At 54.5% G+C, this 18,853-nt stretch overlaps 2 protein-coding genes across 2 annotated transcripts; one reads left to right on the top strand and one right to left on the bottom strand.

Annotated features, from left to right (window-relative positions):
- On the top strand, positions 1-7,338 carry Rab25 (RAB25, member RAS oncogene family). Its single transcript, XM_026405066.2, has 5 exons — positions 1-266; positions 4,215-4,410; positions 5,670-5,863; positions 6,717-6,797; positions 7,211-7,338. Exons 1-5 carry the CDS (start codon positions 224-226, stop codon positions 7,336-7,338), a joined length of 642 nt encoding a protein of 213 aa, XP_026260851.1. The 5' UTR covers positions 1-223.
- Positions 7,339-12,884: 5,546 nt separating this feature from the next.
- Positions 12,885-17,882, bottom strand: Mex3a (mex-3 RNA binding family member A). Its single transcript, XM_026404892.2, has 2 exons — positions 17,429-17,882; positions 12,885-13,993 (listed from the first exon to the last, which is right to left on the bottom strand). Exons 1-2 carry the CDS (start codon positions 17,880-17,882, stop codon positions 12,885-12,887), a joined length of 1,563 nt encoding a protein of 520 aa, XP_026260677.1.
- Positions 17,883-18,853: the final 971 nt, after the last annotated feature.

The raw sequence follows: 18,853 nt of genomic DNA, 5'->3' as shown, positions 1-18,853 counted from the left end.
TCTCGGTTTCCACCCAGCACCCCACCTGCCAGAACCCAGCCTCCTGGACCTGGCTGGCTTTGAGTCGGTCCTCAGTCCCTTTGGCTGTGGAAACCATCCTGCCCCCAATGAGAAGAGAAGTGGGTCCAGGTCTCTTGAGAGCTGAGCGTTCAGGGCACTGAGCTGACGCACACACTGTGACCTCTGCCACCGAAGACATCTGCACCTTCCATGCGGAGCCGAGATGGGGAATGGGACTGAGGAAGATTATAACTTTGTTTTCAAAGGTAAGTTGGGGTCCTTGGAGAGAGAGGAAGCTTGAGAAGACCAGGAATGATTGAATAGAGTCAGAGGGGACCCCCTCCTGCTTTGCTTCTCTTCCTAGGACTCCCCACATCTCCTGATTCCCCCCAGCTCAGAAAGGAAGGTGCAGGAAGTGAAGGAGGGTCTGGTGACAGGGAGCAAAGGTTCTGGAGTTGCCAAGTACGCCCCACTGTTGTAAATAACGATGCTCATCATGCCTTTAGACTGCCCTCTTGGCCTCGTTCTTAATAGAAGCCCGGATCCCTGGGAATAGTCAGACGTTGCAGCACAAGAGATGCAGGTCAGACTTCAAAAAGGACTTTCTTTCTGGATAGAGGGAGAAACAAACATTTGACAGGAATAAAATCGTTTTTTTCTGGGCAGATGTATGGAAAAGGAGAGAAAGACAAGATCTGTCTTTATTGGGCTACTCTGTAAATATACAGGAAACACACTGAGGAAGTATAATGAATTTGGAGCTGGGTCTGATAAAATCCAGGGGACTCCTGGCGCTGAGACCTGAGCTACTCTCCCTTGGCAGATTCCTGGACCTGAATATTAGGCACTGAATTCAACTTGGCTGTCTCTGGAAATACGCACATATCCTTCCTTCTTTACCTTGGCCCCTGTGTTTGGTCCCACTGTGATTCCCCAAAGCCGCCTCCATACCTCCTCGAGGGCAGGGTGGCCTGGTAAAGCTCTGATCCCTTTCTAGCACCCCACCCCACCTCACCCCATTGCCTTCCCCGGCCGCAGCCCCACCCTTGTTCAGGTTGGGGAACCTGTACTTCTGGCGTCCTTCCCAGGAAGGAGAAACAGAGTAAGGGTTGACAGGAGTCCGGGTGCCCTTACTAGGGACCAGCCAGTAACTCATTAATCACCATAACGGCCCCCAGAGTTATCCTGCATTCTGAGAGGAAGCACAGCGTGAGGTCTCGGTCCTGCCACTTACAGGTTAGTGTAGGAGGGCTCACCAGAAGCTGACTCTAAGGTCGGGGCTGCCCCGTGTTGATCAGGGACCGACTGACACCTGTGAGAGCAAGAGGGAGGAGACAGGCTTGGGAAGAGGAAGAAGTCAACCACACCAACAACTCCCTGCAGCCAGGTCTGCGGGGCTCTGTGATGACCTCACCTTGCTCAGCCCCCCATCAAGAAGGGACTGTCAAGGAAAGATATGACTTCCAGGGAGGTTGCTGTCCGCATCAGAGTCAGCCTCTGATGAAGGTGACAGCTGGAGGCTGTCCACTGCCTGCACTCCCTGTGGTGGGGTAGGTGGGGGATGATAATAATGGCACTTACCTCAGGGCATTGTTATCTGAGGATTAAATAAGTTAATATGTGTAAAGCTTTTAGGCTGGTGCCTGACACTTAGTAAGCACTCAATAAACGTTAACTACTAGTAACACCTTTTTTTTGGGGGGTGGGGTTCCAGGGATTGAACTCAGGGGCACTCTACCACTGAGCCACATCCCCAGCGCTAATTTTGTATTTTATTAGAGTCAGGGTCTTACTGAGTTGCTTAGCACCTCGCTTTTTGCTGAGGCTGGCTTTAATAAACTCGTGATCCTCCTGCCTCAGCCTTCCAAGCTGCTGGGATTACAGGCATGTGCCACCGTGCCCGGCTAGTAACTTCATTTTGCAGATGAGGAAACTGAGGGGTTTTTTGGGTTTTTTTTTTTTTGAATTTTTAATATTTATTTTTTGGTTCTCGGCGGACACAACATCTTTGTTGGTATGTGGTGCTGAGGATTGAACCCGGGTCGCACGCATGCCAGGCGAGCGCGCTACTGCTTGAGCCACATCCCCAGCCCAGAAACTGAGGTTTAGAGACAGAATAAGTAACTTACAAAAGTTCACAAAGATAACAAATCTTACTATGATATATAACTATAATGCACCAATAAAAAATAATGGGGAAAAAAGTTCACAAAGTCAGTAGAACTCAAACCTAAGTCTGTCTCTGAAACCCTCATCTTGAGCAACTTTAGGATCTTAGGACAGAGTCTGAAACCCACCCACTGGGAGGGATGAAATTGAGATGAGGTTTCCAGTAGGAAGAGATAGGAACACACACACACACCCCTCTTACCCACACATACCAAGAAAGAGCCCAGGCTCTTTCTTGCCCTGTACAAATAAGGATTTTTTAATGCTGGAAGAGGCCTTTATAAGTGTATAAACAAGGAAACTGAGGCCCAGGAGAGCCATTTGTTCAAGTTCACATAGCCCCTTGGAGCCTGAGCAGAGACCAGAGTTCAAGATATGTGACTCCCAGTGGTTGGGTACCAGGCTGCCTTTCCAGAACCACCTGGGTGGCCTCCTCCAATGCTGGGGGCTCAGGTCAGTGACATGCAATGTGTGGGCTGTGCTTACATCAGCCCCTCATACCCTGCTGCAGCTCCTGTGCTGCTCATCAACCTAAAAAGGTCTCTGTGGCCCCTCTAGTGGTCCTTTTCCCTGAAAACCCAAGGCAGAAGCACTGGAAGGTCAGCAACAACCAAACATATCAGTAGTTTTGTACATGGGGGTTTGGTTGTTATTTTGGTACCAGGATTGAACTCAGGGGCACTTAACCACTGAACCACATCCCCAGCCCTTTATTGTATTTAATTTAGAGACAGGGTCTTACTCAGTTGCTTAGGGCCTCACTAAGTTGCCAGCTGAGGCTGGCTTTGAACTCGAAATCCTCCTGTCTCTGGGATTACAGCTGTGTGCCACCGCACCTGGCAGTTTTGTACATTTGCTACATTCTGGGCAATATCTAATCTGCTTCTTCCAATAGCCCATAAAGTAAATACTATTGCTATTCACCCCCCCCTTTTTCATATGAAAATAAGGTTCAGAGAGGTTAAATAGCTTCCTGAAGGACACAGAGCTAGTCCAACACCCAGTCCTCATTCCCTTGCTTTTTTTTTTTTTTTTTTGGTACTGGGGATTGATCTCAGGGACACTCGACCCCTGAGCCACATCCCCAGCCCTATTTTGTATTTTATTTAGAGACAGAGTCTCACTGAGTTGCTTAGTGCCTTGCTTTTGCTGAGGCTGGCTTTGAACTTGTGATCCTCCTACCTCAGCCTCCCGAGCTACTGGGATTACAGGCATGTGTCACTGTGCCCAGATTAGTTCCCTGCTTTTAAGCATACAGTGCAGGATCTCTTTAGGGTCAACTGAATTCTATATTTATTTATTTATTTATTATGTACTGGGGATTGAACCCACGAGCACTCTACCACTGAACTGTATCCCCAGCCCTTTTGCTTTTCCCTTTAAGACAGGGTCTTGCTAATTTGCAGCAGCTGGCCTTGGATATGAAATCCTTCTGCCTCAGCCTCCTGAGTCACTGGGATTACAGGGGTGCACCACCCTGACTTCTTATGCACAGTCATGGGCACACATAACTCCCTACCTTACCCTTGCCCACATATATGCCACCTATTAAATTGTCCCCTCACACATACTTCTGTTCATATCTTTGTTGGCTATGCAAATAATCCACACTGACCCTCCCTCCCCAAGTGTCTGCTCAGCTAATGCACAGAGACATGCCCAACGTTCTTGTACTTTCCAGCCAGAGATATGTGCTGCCCCATCCCTGTCCATATTTACCCACCTCAGTAACCTTTTCACATGTCACCCAGGAGAGTCCACAGACTTCACTCCTCCCAGCAATGCAGGCTGACCGTCAGCCAGGGCTCTAGGGAGCAGGCCTGCAACCCTCGCAGCACCTTTGTTTGATTTAAACTTCTGACCCCTCTGCCCTCCACGACAGATGCATTATGCGACTTGCTGACCGGAGTCTTTGCCAGGAGAACGGGCTCCCTCCTCAGTTTGGGGAGCTCAGTTCTGCCTTTCTGCTGGACAGACCCTCCCGGCTCAGGTGCGCTCAGGGCCCCTCTGCTGGGTGCTCAGCCCTTATTTCCCCGCTCTTCCAGTGGTGCTGATCGGCGAGTCAGGTGTGGGGAAGACCAACCTGCTGTCCCGATTCACGCGCAATGAGTTCAATCACGACAGCCGGACCACCATCGGGGTGGAATTCTCCACGCGCACGGTCATGTTGGGCACCGCAGCTGTCAAGGCTCAGATCTGGGACACAGCTGGCCTGGAGCGATACCGAGCCATCACCTCGGCGTGAGCCCGGGGCCTGGGGGGATGGTGGGTTGCTTGCTGGAGCCCTGGGGGAAGTCAGGGACACCCCTGAGAAGTGGAGGAGCAGGGGGAGGCTCAGGAGGCTCCGCAGTGTGCTCCCAGAGGAGATGACAGGAGATGGGCAACAGTGTGAGGATCACAAGTTCGAGGCTAGCCTCAGCAATTAAGGGAGACCCTGTTTCCAAATAAAACATAGAAAGGGCTGGGGCTGTGATTTAGTGGTCAAGTGCCCCTGGGTTCAATCCCCTGTACTAAAGGAAAGGGAAAAAAAAGTCCTTGCCACAATTTACTAAGCCTTTGCCATGTGCCCAGGAAAGTTCAAAGAACTTTATTTATACTTGGCATTTTATGTAACCCTTCAAGTACCCCTGAAGAAAGGTGCTAAAATTAATCCTGGTTTAAATACAGGCAAGGGGAAATGAAATCAGGGTGGAGCAGGGATGCGGCAGGCTCCGTGGATCAACAGCGCCCCCTGACGTCAGCACTCCATCTGGCCACATTCATCTGACCACAAATGCTAAATTGGAGTAATTTATAACATCTCAGAGGACAACGGGAAGTTAGGGTTCCTGACACCCATTCAAAGTGTCTTTTAGTCAGTATCAGACCCAAATGTGTAAAAGGTGCTCCAGGAGTGTGTGGTGGGGGATAGCAGCTGTCGGGGAGGGTTATGGTCACACACACTCATCACTCTTGGTCACTTGACATCTTGTGAGCTTAGTTGATTAATCAATAAACAGAGAAAAATTATACAAACCGAGGCTGAAGATGGCTATTCCGGCTCCAGTGGGAGGCTGGACGCTGGCAGAGATGCCCTGAGTGGCCAGGTCAGGGACCTGTCTTTGAGAAATGGCCATCGGAGAGAAGAGGGCACTGTAGGTCGAGGAGCCCTGTGACAAAGATCTCCGAAGTGGGGCATCCAGGAGGCACACTTGGCCAGAGCCCGGAGGTGCGTTGGTGCAGAGTACTGACTAAAATCAGGACAAAGGACCCGAGGAGTGGCGGGCCTTTGAGGGGCCAGTGCAGGTTCTGAAGCACAGAGGTGAAGCTCCAGAGCCCGAGACCAGCATCCCTGGAGCACATGGCTGCTCCCTTGGGGTCTGGATCCCTGAACCCCAGTTTCTGTGTTTCTCAGTATCTGGCATTCTGCTCTCAGGCCTTTTGGCTCCGGAGTCTGTTCTGAGGCTGGGCCCAACACCCCTGTCTGTCCTGTTCCTGTCTGTCCTCCCACTCCCACCCAGGTACTATCGTGGAGCAGTGGGGGCCCTGCTGGTGTTCGACCTGACCAAGCACCAGACCTATGCTGTCGTGGAGCGCTGGCTGAAGGAGCTCTATGACCATGCTGAGGCCACTATTGTTGTCATGCTTGTGGGGAACAAAAGTGACCTCAGCCAGGCCCGGGAAGTGCCCACTGATGAGGCCCGCATGTTCGCTGGTGAGAGCCCACCCCCACCCAGTCTGACTCCTCCAGTTTGCCCACACCCCACCAGCTCCATCTTTTCTAGTCCCCACTCTCACCCGGGGCCCCCAGTGTGGGTTTCCTCCATCTGGGCCCCTGGTTCTCTATCTTCATCCACTGTTGGTTTTTTTTTTTTTTTTTTTTTTTTGGTACAAGGATTGAACCCACAGTCTTTTAACCACTGAGCCCCATCCCCAGCGCTATTTTGTATTTTATTTAGAGAGACAGGGTCTCACTGAGTTGCTTAGCACCTTGCTTTTGCTGAGGCTGGCTTTGAACTTGCAATCCTCCTGCCTCAGCCTCCCAACTGCTGGGATTACAGGCCAGCCCAGCGCCATCATGCCGGACTTCCATCTAGTCTTGCTCAGTGTCTCCCAGTACTTCCCTCTGGGCCCCCATGTCTGCCATCATGTCCCTCCACTTGCCCTGAGATGGTCTTCCTCAGCAATCATTCATAGTTGATTTTAGGACAGCCCTTCCCTGCAATGCTCAAAGATGCTGGTGGGCTCCCCTTGGTCATCTCCAGTCACCCTTTCCCCAGGGCTTTTCTAGGCTTAACAGCAGCACAAAATAGTGCTTCAGGGTCCCCGCCCCCGTGGCCCAGCCTCCCATCTCCTCTTGTTGTTACTAGATGTGAGACATGGATGTAAGTTCCTTCATTCTCTCTGATTCAGTTTCATAACTACCTGTCTCAGCGGTTGTTTGAAGGATTAAATGAGTTACTATATACCAAGGATTTAGCACATAACACATTAAGTTGTTGTTGCTGCTATTATTGTTATTACTGCCTTTGATCCGACAGTTAATCGAGTGTTTCCATTCCTGGCAGAAAACAATGGGCTGCTATTCCTGGAGACCTCAGCCCTGGACTCCACCAATGTCGAACTGGCCTTTGAGACTGTCCTCAAAGGTTAGAGCCTGCCTCCGTTTGGCACCCTCCTTCCATCCCTGGGGCTTCAAAGGGCAGTGGTAGAAACGCAGACACTCCGTTGAGCCCACTGTGGGCTCCCCCTCCAGAGCTGTAGCACCACTGCACAGGCCCCTGGGCCCCTGCCACCCCCCACCCCGGGGCCTCTCACTCAGCCTGCAGCTGAGGGAAGGAATCATAAAGCCACACTTCCCAGGGGAAAGTGAGCGGTTCCTTTTCCACTCAGGTAAGTAGAAGGGACCCGTGTACCCCAACTCCATGTCCTTCTGGCAGAACTGCATGTGTGGCCAGCCCCTGGTTCTCAGAATGGACACGCAGAGTGTGTGCGTGCAGGTGGGTGTGTGCGTGTGCACCTCCAAACTTTCGGGCCTGATCATTGCCCTCCATCCTCTCAGAGATCTTTGCCAAGGTGTCCAAGCAGAGGCAGAATAGCACCCGGACCAATGCCATCACCCTGGGCAGTGCCCAGGCTGGGCAGGAGCCTGGCCCTGGGCAGAAGAGGGCCTGTTGCATCAGCCTCTGACCTTGGCCATGACCAACCCTCCGCCACCCCCATGCTTCCTGAAGCTCCCCACCCCACCCCCATTGCAGGACTTTCTCTGCCCTTTGGTTCCCTGTTCACAGCCCCCCAGAGCCCTGGGGTCCTCATGCCCCTCCATGCGTATCTTTATGAACTATCTACCCCCACATAGGCTAGGACCCTCAAATAAAGCTGTTTTGTATCAATGCCTGGCCATCTTGCTGCTTCCTATGGTTCCTCCTCTTGCACTTGTCTGGGCCTCCTACCCAACTTTGGCCCCTCCTCTGAATCCCAGATCCCCTCTCCTCCTTCTCCTTCTCCAGTCTTCCCCACCATCCTGACTGTCCCCCAGGGCCAGCTGCCTCTGGAGTTCTGTGGTCTGGGGACAGTGCCAAGGGAGAGGGAGGTGCCGCCCTTCCCTCTGCCAACCTCCAGGGCAGGTGGGGAGGGAGGACAGCCTGGAGGGGAGGGGTATCTGGAAGGCGAGACAAAGGAAACCATCGGCGGGCACCATCTGGTGCCCAGGGTCCTGGTGCCAAGAACTGAGGTCACGCCAATGCCAGGGGCAAGAGGAGGAGGCTGAGGGAGATACAGGAGAGAAGGGGAGGCAGGGCTGGCCCTGGATGTGTGCTGGAAAGGGGCTTTTAAGGCTGGGAGGTTGAAGGCTGGAGTCCTCCATCCAGTCTCCTGCCTCTCCCCAGAGGGATGGATTGAATCTAGCAGGGTAAGTAGGGGAGGCTCTGGGTCGCTCAGCCCTCTGCATCTTCTTCATGGAGCCTGGGAGAGGAGTCCAGGCAAGGGCTCTTCCCCTTGCTTCAACTTCTCCAGTTCTGCAGGGCAGGGTAGGAGGTGCGGACACATCTCCAAGGAAAAGAAGGGAATAAACGTGGAAGGAAGAGACAGGGATTGAGAGCTTTGGAGAACGGAGAGGGCAGCCAATGGCAGGGAACCCCGGAGGCACCACTTCCCACAAGGGGCGTTAGGGGCACCCAGAGCTAAAGCAGAGAGAACCCCCCAGGATGGACATCCCCACCACAGTCCCTGGCTCTCACCCCAGGTCGATGCAGAGTGAAATGCAGAGGAAGACAAAGCCTTAAGTAATAATACTTTTAATAAAATTAAGTTCTTAATAGCACATTTAATACATTAACCCTCCCCCTTCTTGGTTTCTCTGCATTTTGTGCAACATCACTTTGACTTGATTATTCATGGGTCCGTTTTATTTCCCGCTTTTATTTTGCTTTTGAAATTGTTTTTCCTTGGTGGATGTGTCTTCACTAGATGCCTCAAATTAAGTCTGACCACAATCCTACTCTACTTTCTACAGTGGAGAGACCATCCTCTCTGCCCCAGGGCGGTCTCCACCCACCCACCCTACCCCACCCGCACCCTCGAGCGGGGAAGGGGAAGCAGGCCCTCCCCATCCCAGACACTACCATCCCAGACTAGCGAGGGTTCGAGGACAAAAAGAGCAGGGGGGAAATCTGTCCCTAGGTGGGGCAAGAAGAGTAAATTGGGGAGAGGGAGATGTTGGGGGCTGGGGTCAGGGAGCGGCATGGCAGAGTCACTGGTGTAAAGGAACAGGCACCTCATGCCAAAGGGAGAGCCAAGGGCTTCTCCACCCTCTGGGATGGGAGGAAAGGGCCTGGTCGGGTCGACTGCTGGGTTTGGTAGGAGGCAAGTGCTTAAATGTTGATTCCTCACATGCAAAGCTAGCCTCCCGGTTTTCTGTGGGGAAGGCCACGTGCCCCTATGCCAGGGCACAGTGGATGACCCCTATGGATAGAGGAGGGCTGGAGTAGAAGGAGTTAAGAGCTGGGGTCACCCAAAGCCCCTGTGCCCCTACCTGTCTCTGTATTGTTGGGGGGACTATTCTCCCAGGCCTTGGAGGATAGTCGTCTCCATTCCACCTCACTGGGTAGAAAGTCCTTCTTGAAATCTAGCTTTTATGAGATAACTTGCAAACCTATAAAGCACCATACAGACTTAAAGGAGAATAATTATTGAGATCACGACTTTCAGAGGTCAAAAGCAACATTAAATGCTGAAAGGGAACGGGGATGGGGGACTGATCCCCTCAGGGCTCTTGAAGCCCTGGGATGGTGGAAAGTGTGTTCGACTGACTTGTCTGTGGGATGGTTTACCTGGCTCTTATCTGTAGTAAAGTGAATTGAGGTTATACTTTAGTAAGGACTTCCTCAGGCCTGGGAGAAGCTGACTTGGGAGAGTTGAAGCAAGCAGTCTCCATCCTCCCTGAGAGTCCCCAGAGAGGATGGACCACTTTGCCGCAAGGGCTGCCCAATAGAGATGGCCAGGCCCCCAGGTACAGGGTGTGTAGGTCAACGTGCTCAGCCTCCTCTGCTGCCCCCAGCCCAGCCCCCCACCTGGCTGAGGTGGTCAGTGAGCACCCTTTCAAAGACCCTGGGAAGGAGCCCCTCATCTATCTGTCCTACAATTAAAAAAATCCACGGATTCTCAGAATCAACCCCAGCAGACTGGAAGCTCCCAATCTTAACTAGCAACCTGCTCCAACCCTGATTCCTGAAGATGGGGCGACCAGGGTGGACTCAGCCATTTCCCTCCTCTATTCTTTTTGATACGACTTTTATACATTCTACTGGACCCAGGGGTCCACGATGCTACTAAACTTTAAACTATCTGAATATCGTCTACTAAGTAACTAGTAATTCTTTCTTTCTTTCTCTAGGATTATATGAAATAAATTTGAATTATTATTATTTTGTAGTATTCTTTTAAACCCCTCGGTTTCTTTCTTTTTTCTTCTCTCTCTCTTTTTGGTTAAAAAAAAAAAATCTATTTCTATTAAATCTCACACCTCTCTGAGGGTTCCCGTAGGCCTACTAGGCCTCAGTTCTGGATCTCCCCTTCGCAGTAGCCCCTGGGACAGGGCAGGGGAAGGGGGGGACACCCCAGGATCCTCAGTCCTTAGTCCCACAGCTTCTTCCTTTCTAGTTAATCCCTTTCTTTGTTTGGCTCTGCCGGCTCCCCTGGGGGGGAAGGGGGAGAGGGGAGGGGGAGCCCACCGAGTGAAATCCAATCTACTTGCAGGGCCCCAGAGGGGACCAGGTTCCCCCAGTCCTTCTCTCCACCCTCCATCCCAGGATGCTCCCCCAAGAAAAGCAAATGACATTCCTCCCCAAAAAAAAGTGGGGGAAAAAAGGAACGTAAACCCGAACATATATTAAAAACACTTTTTTTTTTTAAGATTTAACTCTGAATACAAATGTATTTTTTTCTTCTTCTCTCCCTACATATATTCTAAACCTTCTAAAGTTTTTTTATTTTTTTAAGGATCACTTTATCATAAAATAAAATATCCTTTTCATATAATAAATTACCTAATAAAAAGTCTTTTTTTTTCATATTAGCCCAGGTTCTTTGCTACATTTATACGGTAATAAACGCCTTTATTAAAATAGAATATTAAATTATAAAGAACTGCTTTTTTTTTTTTTTTTTTTTGCTATTTTTGTTTCCTCTCCTGTGTTGTCGCCCATCTCGCTCCCTCTCCTACTCTCTCTTTCTCTCCTGTTTGTTGCTGTGTGTTTTGTTCCTAGGTCTGGCTCACTCAGTAAGGGTGGATTGGATTGCTGAGCCCCTAGTGTAACAGTCTTTTGCCTTTGTGGGTAAGGAGTGGAGAGGGGGAGGGGGATCCACAGACAGACATCCCTTCTTCCCACCCCCCTCCCGCCCGCCCCTCGGTGACCGAGGGTGCCCATTTGGTTTGGTTTCTATTGTACAGACATCTCAGGATGGCTCACATTGGCGGGAAGGAGGGAAGTTGCCACAGGCCAGTTTTCTGGGCTGTGACCTCCTTCCTCTCCCCTCCCAGGCTGGTGGTTTGGAGGGGAAGGCTGAGGAGAGGTGAATTGATTCACAACAGGAGAAAGGAGAGGAGGGGACTCCCTCTGTGCCTCCGTCCCTGCACCCCTTCTCCATTCTGAAAGAATGGGACTCCTGAGCTTTAAGTGCTCAGAGATCACGCACAACAGTCCCACCCCATTATATACAAGATCTCCTGGGCCCTCTGGGGCTCCCATCCCCATCCTCTCCTGGCCCGGCCAGCGGAACCAGGAGGGTGGGAGGCTGGTGGCAGCCCCAAGTGAGCAGTAGGGAGGCAGCAAAGGGGGTGCCAGGACTGTCACAATACATGATTCTCGGAACAGGCCCTGAAGCACCTCCATCCTGCTTTGCCCAGGCCTGACCCCCTCTCCTAAGACCTGGCCTCTCTCCTCAACCACAGTGGGTAGGACAGACATTTCATGATTTGCACACTAATAAGGATTCACTAAAGGTTCAGTCAGGTCCAGAGAGGAACCAGGGAAGGGAGCACTGCAGGAGAGGGGGTCACCCCACCACATCTCTCCTACCCGGGCCCTTTCCTGCTTCTGCTCCCCTTTCCCACAGCCAGAAAACCCAGCGTGGGAACTGCTCCCTAAATATAATGCCCATAGGTGAAGAAGGTGGGTGTTTGACCCTTTATGTACCCCGGTATTAGTCCCCCTCTCAAAGTGTCACTGAGAACGGGGGATACATTCCATCAAGGGTTGGAGATGTTTCTTTGGAGGAGTGGGGAGAGGGCCTCCCAATGCCTGGAGAGGAACTGAGGGTTCATCAAAAGGTTCTTCCCCCACTTTTCCCCAGACAGATGGTGTCCCCAAAGCTGGGCTGGAAGGAACAGGAGCAAAAGGGGAGAAGGGAGAAGAGAAAGAGAAGGAGCCAGTCAGGGCTGGGAGTGACAGCCGCCCAGGGGAAGGAAAAAGAGCTAGAAAAAAGGAAAAAGCAAAGAAGAACCAAAGGAAGGAAGACAGGGAAGAACTGGAGGGGCGGAGAGGGGCACCGCTCTCCAGACTCCTCTAGCCCAGCCTTGCGAGGACGATGAATTCTGAGCCCTTTATTGATTGACAGGCTGCTCCCCATCCCACCCGCCCCACAGAAGATCTCTGCAGACTTCTGCCGGGCGGCAGTTCCCCTATACTATAGGAAAGTCTGGGAACAAGTTTCCCAAACAGGATATGGGTGGGGGTGGGGGGGTTGCTAAAGGGTCACGTTAGGAGGTCGGAGGTCAGGACCAGAGAGGGCCAAGAACTGCAAAGAGCACCTCTAGATACAGATGGTAATTCTCCCTCTCCCTTTCCCCACCCCCTCCACAGAGGATAGGGCAGTAACACATAGTTGGGGAGGTGGGCAGAGGGGGTCAGGACGCCTTGGCGGCCACCTCTGGCAAAACAAAAGTTTCTCTTAGCTGCTTCCAGATTTAAGGGTGTGTTGAGGTATCAGAGTTGTAACTCTAGTAAAATTTTCGGTCTGGCCCCCCCTCCCAATCTTTCCAAGGCAGGGTGACCAGAGGCTCTGAAAGTGGCCCACCCTCCAGCCACCATGGCCTCCCTTCCACCCCCCTCCCCAGCGAGCGAATATCTGTAAGCACCTAGCCCTGCAAAACTCATTGATTTCCAAAAGGCCCTAGTGGAAAAGAGGTCCAGGGCCGGCCCCTGGGGAGTGGGCCTAGGACACACGGGGCAGGGGACTTAAGAGAATATTCGGATGGCTTGCGTGGCTGTGATGTGGCAGACGGGACACTCCGGGTCCGTCCTCTCGCAGATGCGTACTGCACACTCCATGCAGAACAGGTTGTGTCCGCAGGGTACGAGGGCGGCAGTCACTTCGCTCTCAAAGCACACCATGCAATCTCGCCCGCCACCGGGGCTCCGCAGGCCGCCTCCCCCGAGTTTAGAGAAGCCCTGGAGCGGTTCTCCTGGCGGGCGCCTGGGGAGTCCGGCCAGCTCGGGTCCTGCAGAGGTGGCAGGAGATCGGTGTGCGCCAGGCGGCCCAGCCCGGGCCTTGGCGGAAGAGGAGGAGGAGGAGGAGGCGGAGGAGAAGAGCACTGAGGTGGGCGTGGCGTTCTCCTGGCCCGCCCACAGCGGGGGGCTAGTCTCGGCCACGCCGTAGTACACGTCCTGCTTGCCCACGCCGTAGCCCGGAAACAGGTATCCGCCGTAGCCAAAGTCCCCGCCTTGCTCGCCCAGGCGCGGGGCCTCAAAGCCAGAGTCCACTCCACACTCGCCAATGCAGCCCAGACTGTTCTGCCTGAAGGTGGAGAGCGGCTTGCAGCCTGGTGGGTGGACCCGCCAGGCGTCCGAGTAGCGGCTGTCGAGCGCGGCGTCGGGGCTCCCGGCGAGGAAGTCGTTCTCATTGTTGTACTCGAGGATCTTGCCCGTGCGCACTGCGATGTGCGTCTCGATCTCTTCGCGCGCACGCTCCACGTTCCCGGGGGCACCAGTGATCTCGAACACCGGATCCCGGTCCCGGCTCGGCGTGATAATGTACGTGTTGGTCTGCTGCTGGATGCGCTTGATGGTTGCCCCCTTGGGGCCCACCACCAAGCCCACTACTCGGTAGGGCACTCGCACACGGATGGTCACCTGGCCCGGCAGGGCAGGGGCCACACCGAAGGCTGCGCCTGACTTGTTGCGGGAGGCGCGGATCATAGAGAAGTGCTCAGCTGCTGAGATGATCTCCCGACGGGCTGTGGCCACGTCCTCTCGCCGCCCTGTCACCATGAACACGGGCTCCTCGCCCCGAACCGGTGTCTTGATGTAGGTGTTGGTCTTGGCCCTCAAAGCCTTAATCTTGCAGCCTGGGATACAGTAGGGAAGGGGAAGAGAAATAAACTTACAGGACAAGGAGGTTCCTGCTAGGACTAGATAGCTCAGGGTTCCTTCCCAGATGCCCAACCTTCCTCAAACCCTTCAGTCCGCCCAGTGAAGACTTCACCACCGCACACACAGCCCACCCAACTTGAACAATCCACTCACGGGATCTCAGATCTACCCAGTGTCTCTGTTAACCACAGACTTCAAAACGCACCAACTTCCACTCAAGTTCCATCCGGGACCTTCCGAATATACCCCCAAATAATCACCCTCCCAGACAAACTGCTCCCCTATATCCATTCAAAAACTCCTCCCCAAACATTTGCTGTCCCCTCAATTTTTCTGGCTACTGACCAACTTCCAAATCACTTACTATCACCCCTCTGTCACCAACCCCAGTCTTTACACTGAACCCCAATGCATTCAGTAACCTCACAACCTACCCCTCACTTAGCCTCCATTCATCACAAGTGTCCTGCAGCTGACTCAGGAACACTGACCTCCATCTGCTCTGTGACCTCCCCCCCCACCATGTCTTCTACCCAGTAGTCTCTCTCTGAGGGTCCCCAAATCATAACGCATTTGCAGCAACTGGTGCAGAGGGGGACCCTGGGGCAGGTCTGAGAATCAGAATTTCAAGGGAGAATGGAGGAGTAGGGTGATAAAGAAAACCCCGTGTGTGGAGGAGCAGCATGCAACCCATGTCACTCCTGTCCCCTTGTCCCTAGGTGGGGGTGGGGGGAGAGCTGAGATGGGCTAGGGGCTGAGTAGGGTGGTGGAAAAGGGTATTCTGGATCCATACCTCTGCTTTGAAAGAGGAGTGGGTCAAAGCTGGGAGGCTGGAGGGAGAGGCAGGAAGAGAAAAAAGAAATACAAGACAAAGAGACAAAGAGGGAGAAGGGGAGAGAGAAAAGTGAGGGAGGCTGGGGTGCAGCACCGGTGGGGAAAGGCTAGAGACCTCCAGGCTGGCTCCACAAGCCTTCTCCTCCTCCTCCACATGCCCTGCCTGCCCCCAGTCTCAGAGGACCACACTCTTCCTCGAAGCACACATGGCACATGCCTGTGAGTTTGCACACATGCACTAAGAGCAGCGGTTCGGAGTGCCTTTATCTCAACAATACCTTTGGGGTGAGCACAAGATACACTTTCATATGCCCCTTTCACTTGCACACGGGGTCCTGGTGTTTCCATTCCCATCCTCCCCAGCCAGCACACAAACTGCACATTCCTGAGCACACAAATAACTTTGGCCCCATTCACACACAGCTGTGCTCACACCCATCTCCACCAACAATTCACTCTCCCCTTTCTCTCTTCCCAACACACCACCTATCCAAATCCAAGTGGTCCACTTTTCTGACTGCCCCAACCCTCCAACCACAAGCCAAAGGGAGCTCTTTCTTTCTTTGTTTCTTTCTTTCTTTTTTTTTTTTTTTTAAATCTCCTTCCTCCACTCCAGATGGCTTCTTCCTCAGCCTTTGGCAGTTAAGTCCTACCTGTTGTCAAGCCCACATCTGTGCTGCTTTAATATCAGTAAATAATTGTTCTATTTGTGAGGCTTGGAGGGTTGCGGAGCTTTAAAGTCCCCTCTCCTGCCACTCCTACTAACATGCCATCTGATGGGCACCTGGGTTCAGGCTCTAAGTTTGGGGTCAGTAACTTAAGTGGGAGCTAGGTATATTTCAGAGTTGGGGCTGGAGTGAGGGGAGGCCAGGGTATACGGCTAAGGAGAAAATCTAGAGGCCTGGAGGGACAGAACTGGGGTGGGCCTCATCCTGGGTTCTGCAGTTCTGAACAAGTATCTCTTGAAGGAAAAACCCACTGGGCCTCACCTTCCTAGAGGTCAAATAGAGAGCATTAACACTGCAGCAGGAGGAGGGAGGTCAGACAAGAGGGAGGACTTCCATGTACTTAAGGAATGAGGGGAGGGGGAGGCATATCTTCTCTGAATAGGAGAAATCCCCCTACTTTTATGATGCAGAGGCAGAAGAGTAAAGAATGACTCCATTAAATTCCGGGTCCTCCCAAGACCACCCCCACACCCAAGAAAAGATATTAGTGTCCCCACCCAGTTCTAGGATCAGGATCCCCAGTTTCTAAGAAGAGGAAATCCAACTTTCTAAATCAGAAATCTCAGGAGATCAGGAGCCCCAGAGGGGTTCAGGGCCATGCAGGGGAGTGGCACCCTCCCCTCCTCCATTCTGCTCTCTAAATTCCCCAGCCCCCAGACTCCCAGTGGATGAGGTGGGATGTGGAGTCGGGGGGGCCCCCCCGACCTGCTTCCCCTCCTCCGCCGCCAGAAGCCGGCCTCCTCCCTCACTCCCAGCCGGAATGCAGCTCCTCTATTGTTCCCCACTGTGGGACAGCTCCTCCCCCGCTCCTCCCCCACCCCACACCTCCCCAGCCCAGCCCCTTCGCAATTTCCAAATCCCGCCCCCCCTTTGGGAAACTGGGAGAGGGAAGGGTCCCCAAGATCCCGTCTGCTCAATTTGGACCCTTACCAACACCCCCACCCACCCACCCGCCCAGGGATGCTGGGCTGAGGAGGGTGCGGTATCAGACATTCTACGCTGGATTAATACTACACCCCCTGCCAACACACCCAGACACACACCCCTCACCAAATTTCCAGGTGAAGGCTCCGCACCCTTACCCCGGCATTTCCCCTCCGGCCCTGTCCCACTTTCTCACTCAGAGACCCCTCTCCAGGCCTCTGGCCCCAGGCCGTGGCCAGCCCAGAACAAAAGCCAGAGAGGAAGCAGCGGTCCACACCAGGACTAGCACTTCCTTGGAGACACCCCTTCCAAAACACCGAGGATCCTCCAACTTTGATGTGTGGGTAACCACAGGAACCCCTCCTCCCAGCGGCCCCCCATTCCACCTCTCCCCCAGACCCGGACCCTCGGTGAGCCACACCCCCTTCCATTCCTACACTCAGCCCAACAAAGAGACAGATACTCAGGCTGGCTTCCCGGGCCAGGTCTCCCCCAAAGTCCTTAACTCCAGGCAGCTGGGGGTCCCAGGAGTGCCCCCTCCCCAACCTACAAGCAGATACTGAACTAGGGGCTCCTGCGCAACTCTTTGCACATTCCATCAGTTTTTCTAGCTGGGAGCGGACACCCCCTCCGGACAGCCTCCCTGGATTGGGAGGCCGGTCCCCCTCCCCTTTCCCTCTTCCCAGTTCGAGGATATTTCTTTGTCTAAGGGCAGAGCCCTGGGGAAGGAAGGGTCTGGAGAACCGTCCCGACTATGGGTAGCAGGGAACTTTGTGGCACTTGGAAATCAGGGTAGGGGGCGGGTCCCCCTTTGTGGGGAAGGGACAGGGCAGGGGCGGGCAAGAGAGGAAGAAATGAACTTTCCGCGCGGGGAATGGGGTGCCCCCCACTCCAGCCCACTCCGTGGTCCCGGTGCCCGCTTACCTTGTCTGCCCACGATCTCGGCCACGTGCTCAGAGGTGGGCACGGGTACACACTCCGTGGTGTTGCTACTGCCCTTCAGGCGCAGCTCGGCCTCTTTGTAGAGAGCGCAGAGCTTGGCGTCGCTTGCCCCTTTGGGGGCGGTGGGGGGCTGGGGCGTCTGCGCCGCGGGGGCCGCTGTCGGGGCGGCCGGGGGCGCCGCGGGCGGCGGCGGCGGGGCCGGCTGCGGGGGGGCGGCCGGCTGCGCGGGGGCGCCGCCCCCCCCACCTCCCCCGTCCTCGCCCGCCGTGGGGGCGGGGGGCTCCCCCAAACCCAGGAGGCAGAGTTGATCAAGAGCCAGCTGAAGGGCGCGCTCGTCTTCCAGCAGCCCTCGGTCCTTAGCGCTTCCCCCGAAACATCCTAGTTCTCCAAAGCCCCCATTTCTTTCCATTATTCCAGATACCACTAGACTAGGCATGGCGAAACAAAAGCTGGGGGAGAGAGAGAGAGAGGGAGAGAGAGAGGTGGTGGAAGGGAAAAGAGGAGAGAGGAGGGGAGGGGAGAGGAGAGGAGGGGGTGTGTGGGGAGGGGGGAACAAAGAACTGGGGAGGGGGGAAGAAAGCGAGATAGAAAGATAGCCCCTCCCCCTGAGCCCCCCTCCCCAAACACCCTGTAACCCGACTCCCCTCGCCCCAGCCCCCGGGGTGGGGGTGGGGGTAAAGAGAAGCAAAACCAAGAAAGCCGATCTCCGCTCCTCTCCGGGGGTGACGGGGGGCGGGGGGCTGCGGGATCTCGGCCCCCACCCCTCCCGCCTCGGACCCGGGAGTCTCTAGTCTCCGCCGTCCAGACGCCCCCCTTAGGCTCCCGCACCAAGCCCCAGTCCTGGAGCTGCGCGCCGCGGCCCCCAGTAGAGCCCAGCCCCTTCCAGCGCTCAAACTCTTTTGTTTTAAATGAACTGGATGGAGCAGCATGGAACTGACGGGAGGGGGGCGCGCCGGGGGCGCCCGGGGCATGCCGGGAGTTGTAGTTTCCCGCCCTCGGGGCGCGGGGACGAATTCCTTGACCCGAGGCGGGTAGGGATGTGCCTTTGGCTCTCTACCCACCGCTCCCAGGCAAAGCTAGGGGTGGGGTGGAAGTCGAGGTCCCTAATTTTTCCTGGGGGCGGACACGGGGAGAGGGGACAGTGTACAGAAACAGACGGGTGTGAAAAGGACGGTCGCTCCTCGCCCCCTCGCGTGTGGCTCCCTCCCGGTCCGGCCCGTCCGGACCCTCTTTCTTATGGTAATGAAGGGGCCGGGGCGGGAGCGGTCCCCGCTCGGTCACTGCGGCTCCCCTCTCCCCTCCTCCCCTCCCCGCCCGCTCCCTCGCGCTCCCCTCCCCGCCGCCCGAGTCGAGTCGGCCGGGCCGCGGGGAGAGGTTCTCGGCGCGGCAGACAAAGCCCGCAGCCGC

This window comes from Urocitellus parryii, chromosome 11 (assembly GCF_045843805.1).
Source record: "Urocitellus parryii isolate mUroPar1 chromosome 11, mUroPar1.hap1, whole genome shotgun sequence".
In the NCBI taxonomy this organism is placed as follows: domain Eukaryota; kingdom Metazoa; phylum Chordata; class Mammalia; order Rodentia; family Sciuridae; genus Urocitellus; species Urocitellus parryii.
This window is presented reverse-complemented; position numbering and strand designations above follow the sequence as displayed.